Source organism: Rhinolophus ferrumequinum, chromosome 7 (genome assembly GCF_004115265.2).
Source record: "Rhinolophus ferrumequinum isolate MPI-CBG mRhiFer1 chromosome 7, mRhiFer1_v1.p, whole genome shotgun sequence".
NCBI classification, from domain to species: Eukaryota; Metazoa; Chordata; class Mammalia; order Chiroptera; family Rhinolophidae; genus Rhinolophus; species Rhinolophus ferrumequinum.
Window position 1 is genome coordinate 89969896 of NC_046290.1, and position 20874 is coordinate 89990769.

General features: G+C 37.7%; 1 protein-coding gene across 1 annotated transcript in view; it reads left to right on the forward strand.

The window, feature by feature from the left end:
• LOC117024573 (cytochrome P450 3A12-like) overlaps positions 1-20329 on the forward strand; it is a 37522-nt gene extending 17193 nt beyond the window's left edge. The window contains exons 8-13 of the mRNA XM_033109990.1: positions 5899-6026; positions 7094-7160; positions 10506-10666; positions 13221-13447; positions 17035-17197; positions 19363-20329. Of these exons, the coding sequence (XP_032965881.1) occupies positions 5899-6026; positions 7094-7160; positions 10506-10666; positions 13221-13447; positions 17035-17197; positions 19363-19458 (842 nt within the window). The 3' untranslated portion in view covers positions 19459-20329. The remainder of the gene's footprint in view (positions 1-5898; positions 6027-7093; positions 7161-10505; positions 10667-13220; positions 13448-17034; positions 17198-19362) is intronic.
• The last annotated feature ends 545 nt before the right edge of the window (positions 20330-20874 follow it).

Here is a 20874-nt window from a genome sequence, read left to right on the forward strand (position 1 = left end):
TTATTTAAACATTCACATATTGTTTGATCATACCTCGTAATTCACATAGTACATAATTCATTCACTTAAAGTGTACAGTTTAATCACTTTTACAACCTAGTGTCCATTGGTAGATGAATGGATGAAGAAAATATGAACAGGAAGAGGACTTCTTGCTTCCAATAGCGGGGGTTGGGGGGGTGAGGTTACTCAGACTAACCTTTCCATTGTAAAAAACCTGAATAAAATATTTTTTAAAAATATACATACACACAATGGGATACTCTTCAGTTGTAAAGAGGAAAGAAATTTTGTTACTTGTGACAGCAATGCTGGACCTTGAGAGCATTATAATAAGTGAAATAAGTCAGACAGAGAAAAACAAATACTGTATGATCTCACTTATATATGGAACCTAAAAAAATACCAAAACTTGAGAAAACGAGAAATGGTTTGTGGTTTTCAAGGTAGGGAATTGGATGAAGGTGGTCAAAACATACAAACTTTTAGTTGTAGGATAAATAACAGTGTAGATTCTAAAAGTTCTCATTACATGTGAGAAAAATATTTTTGTAGCTACGAGGTGATTGATGTTAACTAAACTTACTATGGCAATTATTTTGCAATATATGAATGTCAAGTCATTATGCTGTACACCTTAAACTTATACGCTAATATATTTCAATTATAACTCAATAAAACTGAAAAAATGGTTTTTAGTACATTCAAAGATACATACAACCATCATGATATCAATTGTTAGAACAATTTTGTCTACTTAGAAACCCTGTAAGTTTTAACTTTCACCTCCCAATCCCCTTAGCCCTAAGAAACCACCAATCTACTTTATGTCTTTATAGATTTGCCTCTGCTAGACACTTCATATAGATGGAATCACATAATATGTGGTCTTTGTGGCTTGCTTCTTTCATTTAGCAGAATGTTTTCAAGGCTCTTTCATGTTGTGCATGTATCAGTACTTCATTTCTTATTATGGCCAAATAATATTCTACTTTATGGACACTACATTTTGTTTATCCATTCACCAGTTGATGGACATTTGGGTTGTTTCTACCTTTTGTCTATTGTAAATAGTGCTGCTATGAACATTCATGTACAAGTTTTTGTTTGAATACCTGTTTCAATTCTTTTTTAAAAAATTAATTTATTGGGGTGACAATGGTTAGTAAAGTTACACAGGTTTCAAGTGTATAATTCTGTAATACATCATCTATACATCACATTATGTGCTCACCACCCAGCGTCAGTTCATCTGTCACCATATATTTGACCCCGTTTACCCTCATCTACCATTCCTCTCCCCCCTTAACCTCTGGTAACCTCTAAACTATTGTCTATGTCTATAAGTTTTTGTTTATTTATTTGTTTGTCTTTATTTGTTTCCTTTGTTGCTTTCAGTTTTATATCCCACATATCAGTGAAAGCACACAGGTCTTGACTTTTTCTGTCTGATTTATTTTGCTTAGCATAATAATCTCAAGATCCACCCATGTTATTGCAAATGGCACTATTTGATCTTTTCTTATGGCAGAATGGTATTCCATTGTGTGTCTATCGAAGAGCACTTTGGTTGTTTCCATGTCTTGGCCACCATAAATAAGGCTGCAATGAACATTGAAGCACATGTATCTTTACAGATAAATGTTTTCAGATTTTTTGGGTAGATACCCAAGACAGGGATTTCTGGGTCATATGGTAATTCTATTCGTAATTTTTTGAGGAACCTCCACACTGCCTTCCATAACGGCTGCACCAGTCTACATTCCCACCAACAATGTATGAGGGTTCCTTTTTCTCCACAGCCTCTCCAACACTTGTTACTATTTGTCTTGTTGATGACAGCCATTCTAACTGGAGTGAGGTGATATCTCATTGCGCCTTTTATTTGCATTTCTCTGATGATTAGTGATGTTGAGCATTTGTTCATATGTCTATTTGCCATTTGTATGTCCTCTTTGGAGACATCTCTATTCAGGTCCTTTGCCCATTTTTTAATTGGATCTTTTTTTTTTTGGTGAGTTGTATGAGTTCCTTATATATTTTGGATATTAACCCCTTATCAGATGTATCATTGGTGAATATCGTCTCCCATTCTTTTGCTGTGCAAAAATTTTTTAGTTTCATGTAGTCTCATTTATTTTTTCTTTTGTTTCCCTTGCCTGAGGAGATATATCAGAAAAAAATATTGCTAATAGCAATGTCAGAGAATTTACTGCCTATGTTTTCTTCTAGGAGTTTTATGGTTTTGGCTCTTACATTTAAGTCTTTAATCCATTTTGAATTTATTCTTGTATATGGTGTAATATATAGTCTAGTTTCAGTCTTTTGCATGTATTTGCCCTGTTTTCCCACCATCATTTATTGAATAGATTGTCTTTACCCCATTGTATAGTCTTCTTCTTTTGTCATGACCATATAGATTTGGTTTATTTCTGGACTCTATTCTGTTCCAGTGATTTATGTGTTTATTTTTATGTTAGTACCATTGATGTTCTGATAACTATAGCCTTGTAATATAGTTTCATATCAGGTAGCATAATACATCCAGATTTGTTCTTCTATCTCAAGATTGCCATGGCTTTTGATTGCCATGGCATTTGGGGTCTTTTATGGTTTCATATAAATTTTAAGATTATTTGTTCTAGTTCTGTTTAAAATGCCATTGGTATTTTGATAATGATTGCATTGAATCTGTAGATTGCTTTGAGTTGTATTGACATTTTAATGACGCTAATTCTTCCTATCCATGAGCACAATGCATGTTTCCATTTATTTGTATCTTCTTCAATTTCTTTCTTCAGTGTCCTATAATATTCGGAGTACAAGTCTTTTACTTCCTTGGCTAAATTTATTTCTAGGTATTTTATTATTTTTTTGATGCAATTGTAAATTGGATTGTTTTCTTAATTTCTCTTTCTAATAGTTCATTATTGGTGTATAAAATGCAACCAATTTCTGAGTATTAATTTTGTATCCTGCTGCTTTACTGAATTCATTTATCAATTCTAATAGTTTTATGGTGGACTATTTAGGGTTCTCTATATGTAGTATCATGTCATCTTCAAATAATGACAGTTTTACTTATTTTTTTTCCAATTTGGATGCCTTTTATATTTTTTTCTTGTTTGATTCATTTGGCTAGGACTTCCAATACTATGTTGAATAGAAGTGGTGAAAGTGCACATCCTTGTCTTGTTCTGATCTGAAGGAAAATGCTTTTGGTTTCTCCCTATTGAGTATAATGTTAGCTTTGTGTTTGTGATATATGGCCTCTATTATATTGAGGTATGTTCCCTCTGTTTCCACATTGCAGAAAATTTTTTTTTTAATCATAAATGGATTCTGGAATTTTTTAAATGTTTTTTTTCTGCATCTGTTGATATGGTCATATGGTTTTTATCCCTCATTTTGTTTATGTGGTGCATCATAGTAATCGATTTGCAGATATCGAACCAACTTTGCATCCTAAGAATAAATCTCACTTGATCATGGTGTATGATCTTTTTAAATGTATTGTTCAATTTGGTTTGCTAATATTTTGTTGATGATTTTTGCATTTATGTTCATCAGGGATATTGGCCTATAATTTTCTATTTTGTAATGCCTTTGTCTGGTTTTGGAAGCAGGGTAATGGTAGCCTCATAAAATGAGTTTAGGAGCCTTACCTCCTCTTGAATTTTTTGGACAATTTTGAGAAGAATAAGCATTCATTCTTTAAATGTTTGTTAAAATTTACCTGTGAAGCCATCTAATCCAGGACTTTTTTTTGTTGGGAGTTTCTTTTTTTTTACTAGGAGGATTTTGTTAGTCGTAAACGGGCAGTTCAGATTTTCTGTTTCTTCTTGATTCAATCTTGAAAGATTGCATACTTCTAGAAATTTATCCATTTCCTCCAAATAGTCCTACTTGTTGGCATATAATTGCTCATAGTATTTTTTTTTTTATAATCCTTTCTATTTCTGTGATGTCAGTTGTCACTTCTCCTCTTTCAATTCTGATTTTATTTATTTCAGTCCTGTCTATTTTTTTCTTGATGAGTCTGATTAAAGGTTTATCAGTTTTGTTTATCTTTTCAAGAACCAGCTCTTCATTTCATTGATCATTTGTATTATTATTTTAGACTCTATTTCATTTATTTCTGGTCTGATCTTTATTATTTCCTTTTGTTTTCTCACTTTGGGCTTTGTTAGCTATTCTTTTTCTAGTTCCTTTAAGTGCAAGGTTAGACTGTGTTATTTTTTTTTTTTTTTACATTTTAAAAAATTAGTTTCAGGTGCACAAACAATGTAATAGTTAGACATTTATCATTTATATCCCTCGCACAGTGACAACCCCCTCCCCCCATCCACTACCCCTCTGACATCGCTCACAGCCATTACATTTCCACTGTTTCTATTCCTAATTCTGTACTCCGCTTCTTGTAACTATATGTATACATATATATAAAATTGTAGTTGACATTCATTATTGTTCAGCTTCAGAAGGTTAGATTGTTTATGTGAGAATTTTTTTGTTTGTTTCTTGAGGTAAGCCTGTATTGCTATGAATTTCCCTTAGGACTGCTTTCACTGTGTCCCATAGATTTTGGATCATTGTGTTTTCATTTGCATTTGTCTCAAGGTATCTTTTGATTTCTTCCTTGATCTCGTTGTTGACCCATTCTTTATTTAGTACCATGTTATTTAGTCTCCATGTGTTTGTGTGTTTTTCAATTTTTTTCTTGTAATTGATTTCTAGTTTCATACCACTGTGATCAGAGAATATGCTTGATATCACTTCAGTCTTCTTAAATTTATTGAGACTTGCTTTGTGGCCTATCATGTAGTCTACCATGGATAATGTTCCATGTGCCCTTGAAAAGAATGTATATTCTGCTGCTTTGTGGTGAAATGCTCTAAAAATATCAATTAAATCCATCTGATATAGTGTGTTACTTAAGGCCACTCTTTCCGTGTTGAATTTTCTGTCTGGAGGATCTGTCTGTTGGTGTCATTGTGTTGTTAAAGTCCCCTACGATGATTGTGTTACTCTTGATCTCTGCCCTTACGTCTGTCAATATTTGTTTTATATATTTAGGTGCTCCTATGTTGGGTTCATAGATGTTTACTAAGGTTATGTCCTATTGTTTCTTCTGCTTTGTGGTGAAATGTTCCTGATTCCTTTATTATTACGTAGTGTCCTCTTTGTCTCTTATTACAGTCTTCGTTTTAAAATCTATTTTGTCCGATGTAAGTATTGGTATCCCATATTTTTTCTCATTTCCATTTGCATGAAATATCTTTTTCCATCCCTTTACTTTCAGTCTATGTATGTCTTTAGATATGAGGTGTGTCTCTTGTAGATAGCATATGTATGGGTCTTTTTTTCTTATCTATTCAGCTACCCTATGTCTTTTGGTTGGAGCATTTAATTCATTTACATTTAAAGTGATTATTGCTAGGTATGTAGTTACTGCCATTTTATTATTCATATTTTTGATCTTCGGTAATTTGTTTATTTTCTTTTTTCTTCTGCTTAAAGAAGTCCTTTTAACATTTCCTGTAATACTGACTTGGTGGTAATGAATTCCTTTAGCTTTTTTTTTTTTTTTTTTTTTTTAATCTGGAAAGCTGTTTATCTCTCCTTCAATTTTAAATGATAAACTTGCTGGGCAGAGTAGTCTTGGTTGTAGACTCTTGTGTTTCATTACTTTGAATATTTCCTTCCACTTCCTTCTGGCCTGCAAAGTTTCTGTTGAGAAATCAGCTGATAGTCTTATGGGAGCTCCCTTGTGAGTAACTAGTTGTCTTTCTCTTGTGGAGAAGGCTGGTGTCTTTTACTCTTCTGATAGGTAGACAAAAATATAATTGCTCCAGGTACATTTTGTATTTTCACTGTGGTTTCCTTTTTTTCCTGTAGCATTCTTTCCATGGCTTACCCCAGTTTTTGAAGCATTAAATATCTCTCTGTTTCCAAGAAGTGTTACTGAGTTTTTCAAAAAATCTGTAAAAATGATGAAAGAAAATCGTCTCCAAGAGAAACAAAAGGTAAAACCTGGTGATGGTTACGAGTGTGTTCACTTTTGATAATTTATTGAGCTGTATACATATGATTTGTGCACTTCTCTGTTTTTAAAGGTAGGTAGAGACTCTAGGGTTTAGCACAGGAGAGTTATAGCATTTCATGGAGAATGAAGAAAGTAGAGGTTTGGGAAGGAAATAAGAAAATGAGTCAGAAAGATAATATTTATAATGTAATAATAGGCTCAACAATTAGTACGTCACTTCATGAATGTTATTGAGATAAAAAATATACTATTATACTACCCTTCAATAAATTGTCAAAAAAGAATTATTGTTTAAAAATTATTTCTGTGGTGTTATAATTTCTCCAGATATTATGTAGGCAAAGAATCACATCAACTCTAAATCTCTTATTTTACACATTCTGCAATGGAAATTCCAATGAATTTCCACCTGATGGAACATAATTTATGTTACATTTGAGCCTGCCAGAGACTGGAGAGGGCAATAATCGTCTCTTGGCATTGGAACTTTGCCTTGATGGGCCTGGAGGCCAGCACAGGAATGTCTGCAGGTCAGGGGGACAGGGCTGGGTACCCCAGGGTGTCACTGCAGGTTGTTCAGAGTTCTGGGAGGGGGGGGCATTTGAAGCTACTCATGGAAAATATGCCGATCAACTCAGCAAGTGTCAGGGTTGTAATCTATGTGGCCATTCATTAAGGATTAAGGATGGAGAAAATGAAAATGATTGAAGTCAGTGACTTTTTTCTGAGCAAGCACTCATGATAGGAGAGAGAGGAGGCAACTCTTTTGTGAGGAAGCTGTGTTTAAAACCAGAGAATTTGCAGATCAAAGACAGTTAAGACCAAAAAGCAGTTGGACATGATGGCTGGATTTCCCTCAGGGAAACATCCTGCTCTCCAAGATTTGTAGATGGATGTTTCATTCACTGATGACTCAGGCAGCACTAGTCAAACTTCTGGACTAAAACAGGCCATACTCTCAGGGAAGAGGTGAAGTACTGCATTCCTGACTTATTTCTGATTTCACAAGTGACTTTCTGTCATTGAAATTTCTCCTTCTGCTTCCAGCACCGAGTGGATTTTCTTCAGCTGATGATTAACTCCCAGAATTCTGCAGAAATGGACAACCATAAAGGTAACCAAGGCGAGCTTCAGAGGGCTAGTGATGGAGAAGCTCAGAGGTAGAGGGTTGGTTCTGAAAATGTGCAGGAAGACTTTTATGCAGATAAGAGTTTCTGCCAAACTGAAGAAAGGCACATGTTTAGAGATTGAAGCTAGGCAGTGGCACTTTCAAGAAGTATGCAGACATGACTTTGTTCAAAGCTTAAATGGCAACCATAAACAAGTATTTTATGCCCAGAAATCAGTTAGTGGTCTGTACGTCAGAAGCTCTGGGGAGCTTATTTCCAATGTCGATTCTCTGCCCTCATCAGCCCCACTGAATCAGAGTCTCTGCCTGGAAGTTTGCTTTAAGGCTCCATCACATCAGGGGGCACGTTGCCCCAGTGTGGGTGACCTTAACTTGTGTTGAAATTGTGTTCACTAGCTTATCTACTGTAAATTTTTATTTTTCCTTTGTAACTAATAAGTAACTTGTGTGGAAGCCTTCGAGACTAAGTAAATATTCTATTTTCTCTTCAAACTTTCCCCTACTAGTTTTATCATCCATGAATGGTTTTTGACTGAAATCATTATTACTGTGATAGTTGCAAAATGATGACTTCCTAATTCCATCATTTCTTTTACATTTATGAGTTGATATTCCATTGTAAGGGAGAGCTCTTCATTCTCCCTCGTTTGTTTGTTTGTTTGTTTGTGTGTTTGTTTGTTTATATGAGTATGATCTCATATATTACCAATTACTCTCTATTATCATTCTTTCTTTGTTGATGGTCAATTCTCTCAGCTTTGTCCACTGGAGCCCTTTCAAGTAGGCTTCGGGGTCCTTTTTTACTTTACTTTCTTTTGAATTTTTCAATAGACTTTATTTTTAAGAGCAGTTTGAAGTTCACAGCAAAATTGCAGGGAAGTGACAGAGATTTCCCATGTACCCCCCACTCCACGTATACTCAGCCTCCCTGACTATCAAAGTCCCTCATAGGTATGGATCATTTGTTATAATCAGAGAACTTACATTGACACATGATTATCACGCAAAGTCCATAGTTTACATTAGGGTTCACTCTTGGTGTTGTACGTTCCAAGGGTTGTACATTCTATGTATAATGACATATGGCCACCATTATACTATACAGAGTATCCTGCATCCTTTTCACCCATCATTTTTGAACACTTCTTTGCTTTCTCATGTGAGCCATTCCAGGTTTCTCTATATTTCCCTTGATCAGCTCTAGAATCAGCCATTTCACCAAGGAGCTCTGTTTGATTTTATGAGATATGGTATTTAGTATCAAAATCTGGGATTTGGGAATCCTCATTACTACTAAGGTTTCTTTGTGTCTAAATCCTTTCAGTGGACAAAGCTAAGGACATCAAATATATTTCCATAGCTCTGATAAACATAAACATATTCTCTCTCTCAAAACAAGAAAAATCCATGTATTAATTTCCATGATATAAATATTCCCATTATGGTTAATTTCAAACTACCAACAGTTTTACACCATCTCACAAAATTTCTGAATATTTAATAGTTGGTTATAGATAGTAGGTATGAGATTACTCTAGTACACCGGTATAAATATATCTATATCTATACCTTTCTGTCTACCTCTCTCTCTCCCTCTCTCCCTTCCTTTTCTTTCTTTCTTCTTTCTTTCTTTCTTTCTTTCTTTCTTTCTTTCTTTCTTTCTTCTTTCTTTCTTTCTTTCTTTCTTTCTTTCCTTCTTTCTTTCCTTCTTTCCTTTTCTTTCTCTTTCATCTATTTATCTGTCTATCCTTGCCTATCTATCTATCAACTATCAATCAATCAGTCTATCTATCTGTCTATCTATCTATCTATCTATCTATCTATCTATCTATCTATCTATCTATCTATCTACATGGTCCAATGCAACCTTCTGTGATGAAGGAAATATTCTATGTGCACATTGTTTAATACAATAACCACTAGACACATGTGCCTGTTGAGCACTTGACATGTGACCAGTGCAACTGATAACTGAATCTTAAATTGTATTAATTTTAATTAATTAAAATTTAAATTGCCACATGTGGCTAGTTGTTGCCATATTGGACAGCACAGCTCTGAACTTTGAATATCATGAGCTATATTCTAACTGGGGGAAAGAATTTGATAGTTGAATTTACCCCCAACAGCATCATAGAAAACCTCATTGGAAAATCAGAACTCTGAAGACATTTCTTAACTCATTTTGTATTGCATTTACTCACAAATTACATGGTTAGAGTGGGTCCCATGTTTATTTCAGTGCTCTAAGTAGCTACAGGTCCTAATCTAGTCCCAGTCAAATAAATTAGAGCCTGACCATGCTTAGTTTCTCTCAGGAAAAAATTAAAAAGGAGGCCAATTTGATCATAAGAACTGTTTGCTGAGTATACAGTAGAGGAAAGAGAGAGTGCGTGTGCTGAGAAAGATGACATTCAGGCCATGATTGAATAAGCATTGCTAATTCCACTCACTGGTGCTGATGTTTCTATATTTCATACTGGTCGATGCCCTTCTATTGATACATTCATTCTTCAGCTATTTTAATGCTACTAACTAGAATAGAGTAGTGCACCCCTCTTCTAGCTTTGTGTCTAGCTCTGTAGTTTCTGTACACATCTGAGATCATCTATGTTGAAGACATTTGCCCAGGTCTTCTATTACCTGATGCCTCTTAAAGGTATAATGCATGCAAATCATCACATCTCTTAAAAGTTCAGATTGTGATTCAATAGTTCTACTGTGGAGTTTGAGATTGTGCATTTCTAATAACCTCCCAGATAGTGCTGATATTGCTGGTGCATGGACGATGCTTTGAGTAAAAGGATCTGTAGCCCAACTGTTCTCTTAAGTTTCTGTAAAATGTTTAAATAAAAGATCCTTCAGTTTTCCCCTGCATAAGCCTCAGTATTGTAAACTCTCTCAAAGTTTTTCAAGTGTATCTCAGCCAAAATAATTTGAATTTTTCCTGATGGAGAATGCTACCCCATATTACTTGTAGCTAAATTACTTTTAGGGTTCTCTGAAGAACATACTGATCACACTGTGTGTGTTACACAAAAATGCTATCTCTGAAATTACACATCTCTGTTAGTGGTGAGAGTGGCATAACCAGGAGCAGATGGCCAAGAATAGCATGGACGTTGGGGAAAGCTAGATTAAGATAATTTTTGCATTTTTCTGGCTCTGTAAGATACACGTCAGTGGGAAAACCACTCCCAGTTTGACTCTGAATAGCTTTTTCAATTTTTCCCCTAGAGCTTTGGGAGTTTCATTTAGATTTCCCTTCACCAAAACTGTGATAATGTACATTGACCTTCTTTACATAAAATGTCTTTCCTCTCCTTTTAGGCTTGTCTGATCTGGAGCTCGTGGCCCAATCTATTATCTTTATTTTTGCTGGCTATGAGACCACTAGCACTACTCTTTCCTTCCTTATGTATTTTTTGGCCACTCACCCTGAAGTGCAGCAGAAACTGCAGGAGGAGATTGATACAACTTTCCCCAATAAGGTGAGTAGGTGATACCTGGAGAGAGAGGGAGAAAGTGAAGCCTTAGCAAGAATGTCTCCTAGCCAGTTCCTAGAATTTTGAAGGACATAAGCATCAATTCTTTCATCTGCGCTATTTAGGAAGGGTGTAAAGAAACCAAAGAAAATGGAAACACTTAGGTAATGTATGCTTTTCACGTATATATAAGATCTTTGAAAAAAGTGCTTGTCGTGGCATGTCAGTTATCTGTTACCATAATAATGCCAAGTAAAAATCAACAAACCTCACTGAATATTAACAATAAGCACTTATTGCTCAAGCCTCTGGATAGTTATCTACGTTGATACTGGCTGGACGTGCTTTCGTGTGCCTCTTGGCTGATCTTGACTGCCTTTGATAAGCTGGCTTGGCTGATTCAGACCCACATGGTCTCAATACTTCTCCCATACTCCAGAAAACTAGCCTGGGTGTGTTCTCCTTAATAATGGCAGAGGGCAGGAGCAAGAAACTCAATTATATAGGTACCTTTCAGAATCTGCCTGCATGACATGTAGCCAGCATACCTTTGGTTCAAAGCAAACCACATGGCCAAGCCCATAAGGGAGGGCTCCACAGAGTTAGATGGCGAAGGACATGGAAACAGGAAGGGGTGGAGAATTGGCACCAGTAGTGCAATGTGCCCTGGATAAACTTTGCAGACAAAGAGCAGCTGGTATACAGGAAAGAGCATAGGGTAGGAAATAGAAGACATGAGTTTGACTCCAGACTGTGGTTTTGGACAAGTCCAAAACCCTTTCTAAGTTATAGGTCATTTGGATATAGGATAAATATTTTAGGGCCTATCAAATGAGAGATTATCTGTCTTCTCTGGGAAAGCCCATCTTGGGATTCTTTTGATTGCAGGAAGATGGAAAGGTCACTAAAGCATTGTGACTACCTAAAGCATTGTGTTCTGCCCTTTTCATAGTAGTAATTGCAAAGAAATAACACTAAAGCTAACATTTGCTTTTTACTATATATGTGTATTCTAAATGCCTTCTATTTATAAATGAATTTAATATTCAAATCTTCTGTATTAGTCAGGATAGGCTAGGCTATGTCTCAGTAACAGATCGGCCTTCAAATCTGTGTGGCTTTATATAGCAAAAGTTTACTTGTTACTCACATTTGCATGTCCAACGTGGCTAGTTAATGGAGGGTGAAAGTGGGACTCTCTGTTCCACATTGTTACCCAGAACTATAGGCAAAAGAGGCTCCACTTTCTGGTAGCTGCACTGTCTGGAACATGATACATTCATGTGAGCTGGGGAATAAAAACCTAGAGCGTTGCTCTTTGGAGTTTCAAATGTTTTGGCCTCCAACTGACATATATCACTTCGGCTCACAGCCCATTCACAAAGTTGGTTTCCCTAACTTCAAGTGTCCTTGGAGATATGGGAGACTACAAGGATACTGGGTGAGCAGTGAATGTCTCTGCCACACAACCCTATGAAGAGTCAGCTCTAACTATCTCCGTGTAACATATGAGAAAACTGAGCTATGGAGAGACGAAGTCGTTTTCATCCACTAGTCACAAAGCTAGAGGTTAAGACCAGTGTATGAACCAGGGTGTCTAGCTCCTGAGTCCAACTCTTACCCTCTACAATATTGCCTCTTCAGTATGACACCAAGTGATAACCACCTTTTGCCCACAGAGTTTTCAGATCTCCGCTGAAACTGGAATGCTTTGTGGTGTGAAGAGACTGGCCTCTGGGGCTGGAGAGGCTTGTTTGAGGTCTTCACAGCTTACAGTCAAGCCCTGAAGTGACAATCAGGGAATTGTTCCAGTGAGACAGCATGGGGCTGATTGCAGTCCATCTCTTTATAACTTTCCCTAGAATGAAATTGTGGACCTTGGAAGCATCCAGCCAAACCCTCCTTTTGACATATTTGGTTCAGAAAGGACCTAGTTTCTCTCCAAATTACTTGTAGAGTCTCTACATAATATAGTGTGCTTCACTAATTTTATGTACATGTATATATATATGGCTCTATTTGCTAAATTTACATATATATACAAATATATACATATATATGTTTAAATTTACATATATACATATTTATACATGTATATATTTATAAACTTAGCAAGCAGGGCTTTTTTACTAAAAACTGCTATGTTAAACATGGAATTTGGTCTTTTACACATTCTCTTACCTTGGTACAGATGTGAAGCCTCTCCTTTGAAAGGAAACAGTGACGTTGGCTCATTTCACCTAAGAGTAAGGGTCCTAGTTTATTAGTTATATTTGTTCACCCATGAAGGAAAATCGCTACGTGGTCATGTGAGGGATTTCGGGTCCTGTTTAGGGAATTGTCCCAACAGTCTCCCATAGTCATAACACCTCTACACGCCTCAGTGGGCCATTGAGCAGGTCAAAGCACACAACAGAAGTTAAAATGCCTGTAAATCTAAGGTCCTTTACCAAAAAGAAGTCATTCTTTGTAGCTCCTAACAGTTCAGGAGTACTGCATAGGCGGAGTTCAAAGTCGATCCCAAATTTCAATTTATCAAAATCTGTTTCTTTCTTCCCAGGCACCTCCCACGTATGACGCCCTGGTACAGATGGAGTATCTTGACATGGTGTTGAATGAAACTCTCAGATTATTCCCAGTTGCTGGAAGAATTGAGAGGGTCTGTAAGAAGGACGTAGAAGTCAAGGGGGTGCTCATTCCCAAAGGGACAGTGGTGATGGTGCCAAGCATTGTTCTTCAGCGAGACTCAACATTCTGGCCAGAGCCTGAGGAATTCCGTCCTGAAAGGTACTGGGCTCCGTGGAGGGAGAACCCACCCTGACGCAAGCTGGTTGGAGCATATTCTGATGTCTGTTAGTAAGATGACAATGTGTGGTTGTGCAATAATTGATTTGTACTTCTTTTTGTTTTAACAAGTTTGTTTACTTGTTATAAGAGTGATTATGTTTACTTACAAAGTTTAACAAATTCTAGACTAGCAGAGGAAAACTGTGTTTTTCTACAGTCCCACTACCCTAAGATAGGCCTCATTAAGAATGTGATGTATATCATATTGATGTTTTTCTATGCGTATATTTTTTAAGTTAAAATGGTCATACATTTTATTTTGAACTTCTTACATCATTTAACAGTAAAGTAAAAACAGCATCCTATTATATATACAATCATATATAGGTGTATATAAACCATCATATACATATTTATGTGTGTGTGATTATATGCATAGGCCATAATTTACTTAACCACTATCAGATTTTAGGAATATAAGCTTTTTTTTTTCTTTAAGTTTTTCTGTGCTGGACTCTTTAGCTCTCTGAGTTTACCACAATGTTCCCACATTCTATTTTTTTACACACTGGCCATCGTTCCTGTAGAGTTACTGTGAGAGTGCAGGCTGAGAACCTGACAGGTCCTCATCCCTGATGGTTTAAGCCGCCTCATTGAGGATGGAGGGGAACTCAGGTCCCCGGTACCTCTGTGGCTGCTGTCCTGTGGCAGCTCCCTCCTACTCTCAGCATTTGGTGACTCTTCCAAAGCGAAGTGATCTGTTTCTATATGTTGAGACACTCCTTGGGAGGGTGGAGGGAGTCTTTAGCAGGCTCTCCTGGGAATTCAGAGCCAAGGTCTGGCCTTTGGGCACAGCTTGAACTCTGGAAAGAGGTGATATTTCCCATTTATTGTATTGCTGAGCAAAATTGGACTGAACTAATAGAGGCTCTAGCTGGGATCCAGACTTTTATCAGCTCGACTGTACAATCCCTAATGGCAGGGACCTTGTCTCGTTTGCCATCATGTCCTCAGCTCCAGCGTAGAGCCGACACATGATATTTGTTGAAAGAAGCAGCTAGAGTTGACCAAGTGCTCTGTTTCCTGGACCAGGGCAACTCTGTGTTTCCTCCAAGCTCAGCAGTTTCCCTCACTGTAGTTTCATGAACATGAAACCAGAGATCCTTACTGTACTTCTCTTTTTTTTATTAAATGTATTGGGCTAACTTTGGATAATAATAATATATAAATTTCAGGGGTACATCTTTATAATATATCTGTATACCCTATTGTGTGCTCTCTATCTGAGAGCTAGCTTCCTTCTTTCATTTTGTATTTCCCCCTCTTTACCCCCACGCTCCTTCTTCCCCCCACCCCCCACTCTCCTTCACTTCTGGTAACTGACATTCCATTATCTGTATCTTGTTGTTTGTTTATCTTGTTCATTGCTTTTTGTTTTACATTCCACAGTGAATGATATCATGCTGTTGTTGTCCTTTTCTGTCTCAGTCATTTCACTTAGCCGAATACACTCAAGATCCATCGATGTTGTCACAATTAGCAATATTTCATCTTTTTTATGGCTCAGTAGTATTCCATTGTGTGTGTGTGTGTGTGTGTGTGTGTGTGTGTGTGTCTGTGTGTCTGTGTATCACATCTTCTTTATCCAATCGTTTGTCAAAGGATACTTGGGTTGTTTCAATGTCTTTGCTATTGTAAATAATGCTGCAATGAACATAGGGGTACACATATCTTTACAAAAAAATATTTACAAATTATTCAGGTAGATACCCAGAAGAGGGATTACTGGGTCATATGATAGCTCTATTCTTATTTTTTGAGGAACCTCCATATTGTTTTCCATAGCGCTGCACAAGTTTAAATTCAGACCAGCAGTGTATGATGGTTCCCTTTTCTTCACATCTTCTCCAGCGTTTGTTATTTTTTGTCCCATTTTGTTTGTGTGTATTCCTTCTATTTATTTATGTATTTTTGCTTTTAACTTTTTCTTTTAATTAAAGTTTACTGGGGTGACAATCATTACTAAAGGTTACATAGGTTTCAAGTGTACAATTCTGTAATGCATCATCTGTATATCACATTGTGCGTTCACCACCCAGAGTCAGTTCTCCTTCCATCGCCATATATTTGATCCCATTTACCCTCATCTACCACCCTCCTCCCCACTTACCCTCTGGTAACCACTAAACTATTGTCTGTGTCTATGAGTTTTTGTTTCTTTATTTGTTTGTCTCATTCCATTGTTGCTTTCAGTTTTATATCCCACATATCAGTGAAATCACATGGTTTTTGACTTTTTCTGTCTGACTTATTTTGCTTACCATAAGAATTTCAAAATCCATCCATGTTGTCACAAATGGCACTATTTCATCTTTTCTCATGGTACATTTGTCCTATTGTTAGTAGCCTTCTAACCAGAGTGAGGTTAGCTTTAATTTGCATTTCTCTTATAGCTGTTGATGTTGAGCATTTTTTCATATATCAGTTGGCAATCTTGTAATTCTGTTTGATTCATTCAGTCATCATACAGAGAGTAAGTGCTTACCATGTGTGAGGAAGTGGGCCAGGCAGTGAGAAATCCAAATGTTAAAATAATGGCTATATGGAAAATTTTTGACATGTACACAAGTCTATGTGTATTTGACATACACACGAGCATTTTCTATAGGCATAAGGGATGTGTCTGTAGAATACTATGGAACACTTGAATGCATCTATGTGAGTCCATCACCTGCCTTAGAGCCATCAGCCCATGTCCACTGTCCCATCCACACACCACTACTGCCCTTCTCCTGATTCCCATATTATTTTAAGGCACATCATCTATAAATAGACAATGTTCTCCAAAATATGGAGACTATTAAAAAATACATAACAACAATGCCATGATCACTTTCGCCAATATCAGATTTTTCCTCAATAAAATCAAATATTGAGGAATCAAATTTAAATAAAACATAGATCTAACCATCAAGAAATTTATAGCCCAGCGGAACAGACAGACAAGGAAATCAGGGATGAGAGTAGAGTAGCGTCATATGCCCATGAAAATCATCTGATTTATGCTATTCTGTGGGAGGTAGGGGGACAGAAGCTGAGAGGCCAGGGGAGAGGGTGGGAAGGAAGTGAAGACAGAGGAAGGAAAGGGAAAGGAAGGGAAAGAAAAACTAACAATGTAACTAATGGGAGGCATTATTCCTGCTTCCTTCCTCCCTGAGCATGTAACCAACGTGAGTTTGAGTGGAGACAGGAACCCACCTTTCCTTCAGTCTCATTTCTTCCTTGCAGCTCAGAGGGTGAATATCTCACACTAAATGCAATTTTAGTGTTTGAAGATAAATTTTCCTTTAAATAGCACTCATCTCGTATCTTCAATGAGACTGAAAGCTCCTATAGCCTAAGGAGAATGGAAAGGACCTATAGCTTATAATTCTCACTGCAAAATAATCAGAGCAGCATCTCAATGACTAGCCCAGGAAGTATCCTGTGTACCTCTGGTTAAGGAGTCTGAGCAAGAACCCCAAACATGTAAGGGTTCTGGTGTTTATGTTTCATTAACTTGTTTTCATCTACTGTTGTGGAACCAGGTTCAGTAAGGAGAACAAGGACGGCATAAATCCTTACATATACCTGCCCTTTGGAACTGGACCCCGAAACTGCATTGGCATGAGGTTCGCTTTCATGAACATGAAACTTGCTGTCGTCAGAGTCCTGCAGAATTTCTCCTTCAAACCTTGCAAAGAAACCCAGGTCAGACAGTTAACTTTCTGCATGCATAATGCTGCATTGGGAGATTTGTCTTACTGGGGGATACATATGCATATATATTATGAATGTGCTCATTCACTGTTTGGTAATTTAGTCTACATGCCAGAGAATCTATTTGGAGTCATCTGTGACCTTTAAGATCCTGTTAGCTCTGGAGTGCTAAGTCTGTGATTTTATATTAACCCAACTAAAAATGTCATCTGGAATCAATGCAATTAGCGTGACATGAAGCTGTGCAGTCCTTTCAGCAAAGTTTTAAATTTAGTTTCAAGTCCACTGGAAGGGAGGGGAAGTGTTGTGTGCAGTCATGAAGTGCAAAGAGAATAACCACGTCGTGACTTTTGAACAATGCTCTTCTCCGCCAGAACTTACAGAAGCTCTTGCAGCAGTGGTTCTCAAGTACTGGCTGTGCACTGAAATCAGTGGGGAGGTTAAAAAATTCCTGATGCCTAGGTCATCTCAGATTCTAAAATCATCCATCCTGTGTGACTTTAAAAGTACCCCCTTTGATTCTCATGTGCAGCCAAGGTTGAGAATCACTGATTAAAGCCTTTCTGCCAGATGTGAAGGACTCCCGCAGTCCAAGGCCATCCTGGCTACTTGACCCCACCTCCTGGGAGCCCCCCCTGCATTCAAGCTGGGCTCCTTTTACATCTGAATAAGATCTCTGTGATGCTCTCTCTCTCCTCCCCATTCTGTTCTCATCTTTCAAGTCCTAGTTCAAATCCCCACCCCCTCCAGGAGCCATCCCCATCTAGTCCAGAGCCCGTTCTCTCCTCTGCTCCGTTATTGCTTACTGCAGGCTGGTATCGTTGCTTGTACCACCTCACCTAACACTTTGTTGTTAAATCATCCTGTCTGGTCCTCCATTTCTTTGGACCTAAGAAAGGTACAAAACTCCTCATTTTGTGCCTTTCATAAACTCTTTGGCACTCATGCAGGAAATGATTAAGGAGTGATTTGCAGTTGATCAGAGCTCTTGGAGATAAAGTTTAAGCATCTTAATTTGAAAAATTTAACAAATAACATTTGTGATGTGCATTCTGTACAAGTGCTAGTGTTTATAGAGGAAATATATACATGTGATTTTAAATTGTAAAATGGAAAGTTTTCACACTAATAGAAAGATCTGGAATCTCTCCTCTGAAGAACAGAGAACAGCTGCCACTGGTTCATATCAAGTAAGGCATAGTAAGGCTTATTTCTAGGCCTCGTGCGTTTAATATTCACCCACTCCCCTTAAGGAGGCTTTCTCAGGGAAGCGGAGGAGGGTAGAGATGGTTCCCATCTTATTTGTGGCTTTGGGCAGCTGAGGAGCCGTCCTGTAAATGTGGACCAGCAGGGGACTCAGTCCTGAGAGGAAGTGGGCCTCTGGCACAGCTGGGTGGGGCAGACACTCCTGCAAACTCCCAGTCATCCACGGCTGGTGCTTCTCAAACTCCATGACAATTTGCTTGCCCTTCTCTCAACTGAGATAAGAAGTTATCGTGTTGGTGGCTCTCCTAACACTGAAGGAGCGATTGGGTGAGAATGGAGCTAAAAGTATTAGTCAAAACACTACATAGGCCTGCAGAAGTTCACCATTTACACTACCCCTGAGAACCAGGACATGTTACAACACAGGCATAATGCTTCACAGAGAACTCTCCCATCATGAAACTGGGAAACTCCCGTCGTTCTACTGGGAGAGGTGACTGGACTCTAGAAGTCAAGGATGGTCCACACTATTAAAATGCGTAATATGTACTCAGGATTACCTTGCAATTTCCAATACGCACAAAATTAATTCTATATGGCTTTTCAAAATACTTTGCCATAATGCCTAAGAATCTGGTTTAAATTAAAAAAAATTCATCCTTTTTGTTTAAAATTTAAACCAAACACAAACCAGCATGGTTTTGTCTCTGGCCTCGTATATAATAGGCACTGTATAGATATTTTGTTGAATGAATGGATGGGTGCATATTTTCACTATCCAGTCTTGACACAGCTGATTGAATAAGTATTAGGAATCAAGATGTATGAGGCTAAAAGTAGTTTTTATATGTTTGTAAGTCATTATGGTTCTTAATGTATCTTGTCTACTTTGCTTCTGTTGTTGACAATGCTTTATTAATTGATTCTCATATGCTGTTTAACCTTTGCAGATCCCTCTGGAAATACAAGCTCAAGGACTTATTCAACCACAAAAACCAATTGTTCTAAAGGCTGAGTTGAGAGATGGGACTGTAAGTGGAGCCTGACTTTCCCTAAGGACTTACGCTTTGTTCTTCAAGGGAGCTGCATCCCACAACACCCAAGACCTCAATTTACTTTGTGGATAAAACCCAGAAATGAAGATGAGCTCTACCTACTGCACTTGATGGATAACCAGGGGGTCTGTACATTCACTTAGCTTTCTCAGTATCTACAAAGTGTATGCTACACTGTGTAATATAAAAGATGTGACTAAATAAGTGCCAGATATGCAGACCCAGTTTATTTGGTTCTCATAGTACTATCTCCATTCACCCCCACTTAGGACCATTTACTCTTCCTGAGCACTGATCAAGAATACAAATTTTTCAACAATTTTACCACAAACTTTAATAAAAACAAGAATTATTGTGATAACTGCAGTTGTGACATTTATATCCCATGTTTTATTTTGAATATTTCATATTGTATGTTATACAAGCAAGTCAAGAAACATCTCTCTACAATAGTATTATCTGCTGCCTTCATGACAGTAGGGGGAATCGAATCAGTGAGAGCCAGTGACTAAATGTTTTTGACTCTCACAATCGCTGGCTGGGTGGGGCCTTTTTCAGAACTCCAGTTTGATATATTAATGTAGGTAAGAGTTAATCCCCTGTGTCTTAGCCCTTGTTTCAAAAGTATATTCATAGTTTAATTCTACATTTATGGAGCACATATTTTTCCATCCTCGCTGAGGCACTTATTATTATATTTTACTTTTGATTTAATGTTTCGTCTCATCTCCCTTGATGTTTCTGGAAGGCAAGAGACATGTGTTTGTTTATTTCTTTGTATTTCATCCTCAACTCCCAACTGTCTTAACACAATGAACATGAAATAAAAGATGGTCGACTGGTCAATTGATTGGGCAGAAAAGCTGCAAGCATTCATCAGTTTCAATTGGCATCAGAAGCTGCACCGGGTTCTTTATTTTCTTTCTCTGTCCCTCCCCTCCCCTTTATGTTCCTTCCCTTTCCTTCTCCCCTGTATATTCCACCTGCCTCACCTCGCTTTGCCTTGCCTTCCACTCGCCTTACCTGTCCTTCCTGGATAATTCAGTCCTAAAGCAAATCGCTGGGGACAGCATTGTGGGTAAACATACACTGGTAGTGGGGAGACAGGGGCAGAGAAGGGTGTCCCAGTGACTCCAAGTCAGAGACCGAGAAGGGTGGGAGGGTGTCCACATGGGGGAGCAGACTGTCATGTGCCTGGGAACCCATGTAGAGCGTGTCACGGTGTGGCAAGAACTTAACAGGGTTTGGAGAATCTAAGTAGAGTAAGGAGGGCATCCGTGTGTGTCAAGTGATGTGCGGGGCTTGTCTATATTAAGGGGAAGTTGATCAAATAAGGAAATGTGTTATGGATAATGGCAGCCAGGTTTCACACTGTTGGAGAAGGGAGTCACTCATTCAGAAAGGGAG